The sequence below is a fragment of the Sinocyclocheilus rhinocerous genome, unplaced genomic scaffold (genome assembly GCF_001515625.1).
Source record: "Sinocyclocheilus rhinocerous isolate Xijiao unplaced genomic scaffold, SAMN03320098_v1.1 scaffold736, whole genome shotgun sequence".
NCBI lineage: Eukaryota > Metazoa > Chordata > Actinopteri > Cypriniformes > Cyprinidae > Sinocyclocheilus > Sinocyclocheilus rhinocerous.
Window position 1 is genome coordinate 436942 of NW_015631744.1, and position 3084 is coordinate 440025.

Consider the following 3084-nt stretch of genomic DNA (forward strand, 5'->3'; position numbering starts at 1 on the left):
GCTGCTTCCCCTCTCACAAGAGTCACCTAAGAGGGGAATTCCCCCCATTTTCAAAAATGAAATTCAGGCCCTGAATAAATGTCTAAAAATCCTGATTGGAGTATCACTATAAATAGTTATAAATGATAAAAAGTAGGCTTTAAAAAGATCGGTATCGGTGATCGGTATCGGCAGATACTGCTTTCTGTGATCAGCCTCAAAAATCCTGATCGGAGCACCCCTACTAAAAACATTTTAAAAAATGTTACTTGGCATAAAATAAATGTTAACTGAAATAAAAAATAAATAAATAAAAACTTGCCAAGGGAACACTTATTATTTTCATTTAGTTTAAGTTTAAAGAAAATAACTAATACTAAATAATTTAAAACTGATAAATATAAATTAATAAATACTATATAGACTTTCAAATAAATATAGTGACATGACATAAAATTACTAAAACTTTAATTAGAATTAAAGTGAAAACAGAAAATATAATTTTAGTTAAATTAGTAATTTTGTTGTGCTTTTGTCATTTTTATTTTTGTTGTTTTTAAATAAGTATAATTTTTATTTCAATTTTAGAGATGGTTAAGTAAATAAAGTTAAACTAAACGAAAATGAGATAAAATAAAAGTTTTTGTTTACATATGTGTGTGTGTACTGTGTATAATTAATCTAGTTCTACAGCACTAAAAACGACATTAAAATTTATTTTTTTAAATGACAAAATAAAAAAAGAATCAAAACGCACAATAAAAATTACTAAAACTTTAACAAAAATTTTAATTAAAACAAATATAAACTAAAAAATAACCCTGATTTTACTGATTTTCATATTACATACAGTGATGAGATTTTTTGGTGTGTCCTTAATTTTCATGTTTTTTTTTAATACAGTAGTGTAAATCATAAATTTATGAAACTTGAGTGATTAAGAATTGAGCAAGTGAAAAATGGGGAAAATATGGGTTTCTTTAAAATAAATTATAACTGAAATAAAATATAATAAATCTTAAGCTTATTTTATTTCACCTACTTTTAAAATGAAATAAAGATGAATAAAAGCTATTTTAAAAACAACAAAATAACTAAATATTTAAAATGAAAATGAAAACAGAGGTGTATAATATAAATAAAATATATTATTTATAAAAAATAAAAATAACAAGCTATTATAGTACCTCAGTGATACTAAAATAACACTGATTTTTAGTACATATTCATGATTTCTTAGAATAAGAAAATAAACATTCAAATGCCGTTATATTATGGGTGAAAATGGAATTAGTAGAACATTCCAAGACACATTTTAATCTTTAAATAACGTTCTAATCACAAGAAAACTGGACATTTTAATGTTCTTGGGGTATGAAAATAAATGTTCAAATAACGTTATATTCCGAATGAAACTCAAGTTAGTAGAATGACGGAAGGAACGTTTTTATAACATTTAAATAACGTAATAACCACGACAGGAAAACTGGACATTTCAACGTTTTAGAAACATTTCAAAACAACATTCCCACAATGTTTTTATGAGCTAAACGTGTTCCCAAGAGCTTACGTCATTCGCAGTGCATCATGGGAGTGGACAGACACCGTTTCCATGGTAACACTGACAGATCGCTGTATTGGGCTTCAGGATAACGAGTCGTGCAATTCTTCACTTAATCTGACACGATTGAAGCGTGTTTGTTCAGATGTAAGCATAATGTAATGTCACCATGAACCGTCATAATGGGCCAAAAGAGCTTGATCTTCTTTATGCATCATGTTCAGGATGAGCCGTGGCTGGATGACGAGCACAGCGAATACTTAGAGGAGCTGAAGATGGAGATGCTGGAGGAGGAGGAGGAGGAGATGAAGAGAGCGACTCGAGAGGAAGACCAGAAGGTCAGAGAACAATCATCACGCACTTCAGCTGGAAACTCTGCTTTCTCTTGAAATGTTCGTGCTGGAAAAAATATAAACGTATTCTAGCTAGCTGCCAAGGCAACATTTCTCATTTGTATTTAGTTTAACTAAAACTGAATAAACTAAAACTGAATAAGTAGCATAGACGAATTTAAATAAAATATAAAACGACAAAAACACAAAACTAAATTACTAAAACTTTATTTAAAATTAAAGTGAAAACAGAAAAAATATAAAGAAAATCCTATTCAGAATATTAACAAATATTTTAATATTTTGAATTAGATTTTATTTTTTCTGCTTTCATGTTCATTTTACTTAAAGTAATGTTTGTTTTTTTCCCATTTTCAGTAGTTTTTTTTTTTCATAAAATTATTACATATATTTTATTTCAGCTACTGAAATAAAAATTAATAAAAGCTATGTTTTTAATATTTCATAAGATTTTATTCAGTTAATATTTATTTTATTTCAAGTTACAAAAATGTTTTTTTTAATGGTTTTAATTTAGTTTTAAATTTCCTATTTTTGTAGTATTTTTGTCTTGTTTTCCAGTACAAATATCTAAATGTTCCTAAATTAATATATATTTACTTCAGAAGCAAAATTACAGAAGATATAAAATCTTGTTTTTCTAACAAAAAATATCAAAAATATGTTTATAGAGTTTATATTTAAAACAAGAACAAATATCTGCCATTGGATTTTCATTTTGAATTGTTTTTTTTTTACCTCACTGGCTGATATTTGTTCTTGTTTGAAGTATAAACTTACTTAATTTAGATTTTTTCAGAAAACATTACTCAATTCTTGCTCTCAAGCAAGAATGTTTATATATGTGACCCTGGAACACAAAACCAGTCATAACGGTCAATTTTTCGAAATTGAGATTAATGCATCATCTGAAAGCTGAATAAATTAGCTGTCCATTGATGTATGGTTCGGCTTCCTACGTTTATTGTAGTATCTGCCTTGTCTCTCTTGGGCTTGACTGGTCTTCTCCCTCACTTGGTCAAGAAGAGCTTTTTGCCTTTCAACAGTGCTGTTGATCCTCTCAGTTAAGTTGGTCTGTGGATGATATGCTGTACTGAGTTTTTGAACTACACCCCATCGCTTGCAGGTATCATTGAGTAACTGGGCAGTGAACTGAGGGCCGCGGGCTGAGACCAGGTATGCTGGGGCTCC

General features: G+C 28.7%; 1 protein-coding gene across 1 annotated transcript in view; it reads left to right on the forward strand.

Annotated features, from left to right (window-relative positions):
* Positions 1-3084, forward strand: part of LOC107741968 (PDZ domain-containing RING finger protein 4) — a 60546-nt gene that overhangs the window by 52752 nt on the left and 4710 nt on the right. The window contains exon 7 of the mRNA XM_016554794.1: positions 1765-1878. Coding sequence (XP_016410280.1) covers positions 1765-1878 — 114 coding nt within the window. The remainder of the gene's footprint in view (positions 1-1764; positions 1879-3084) is intronic.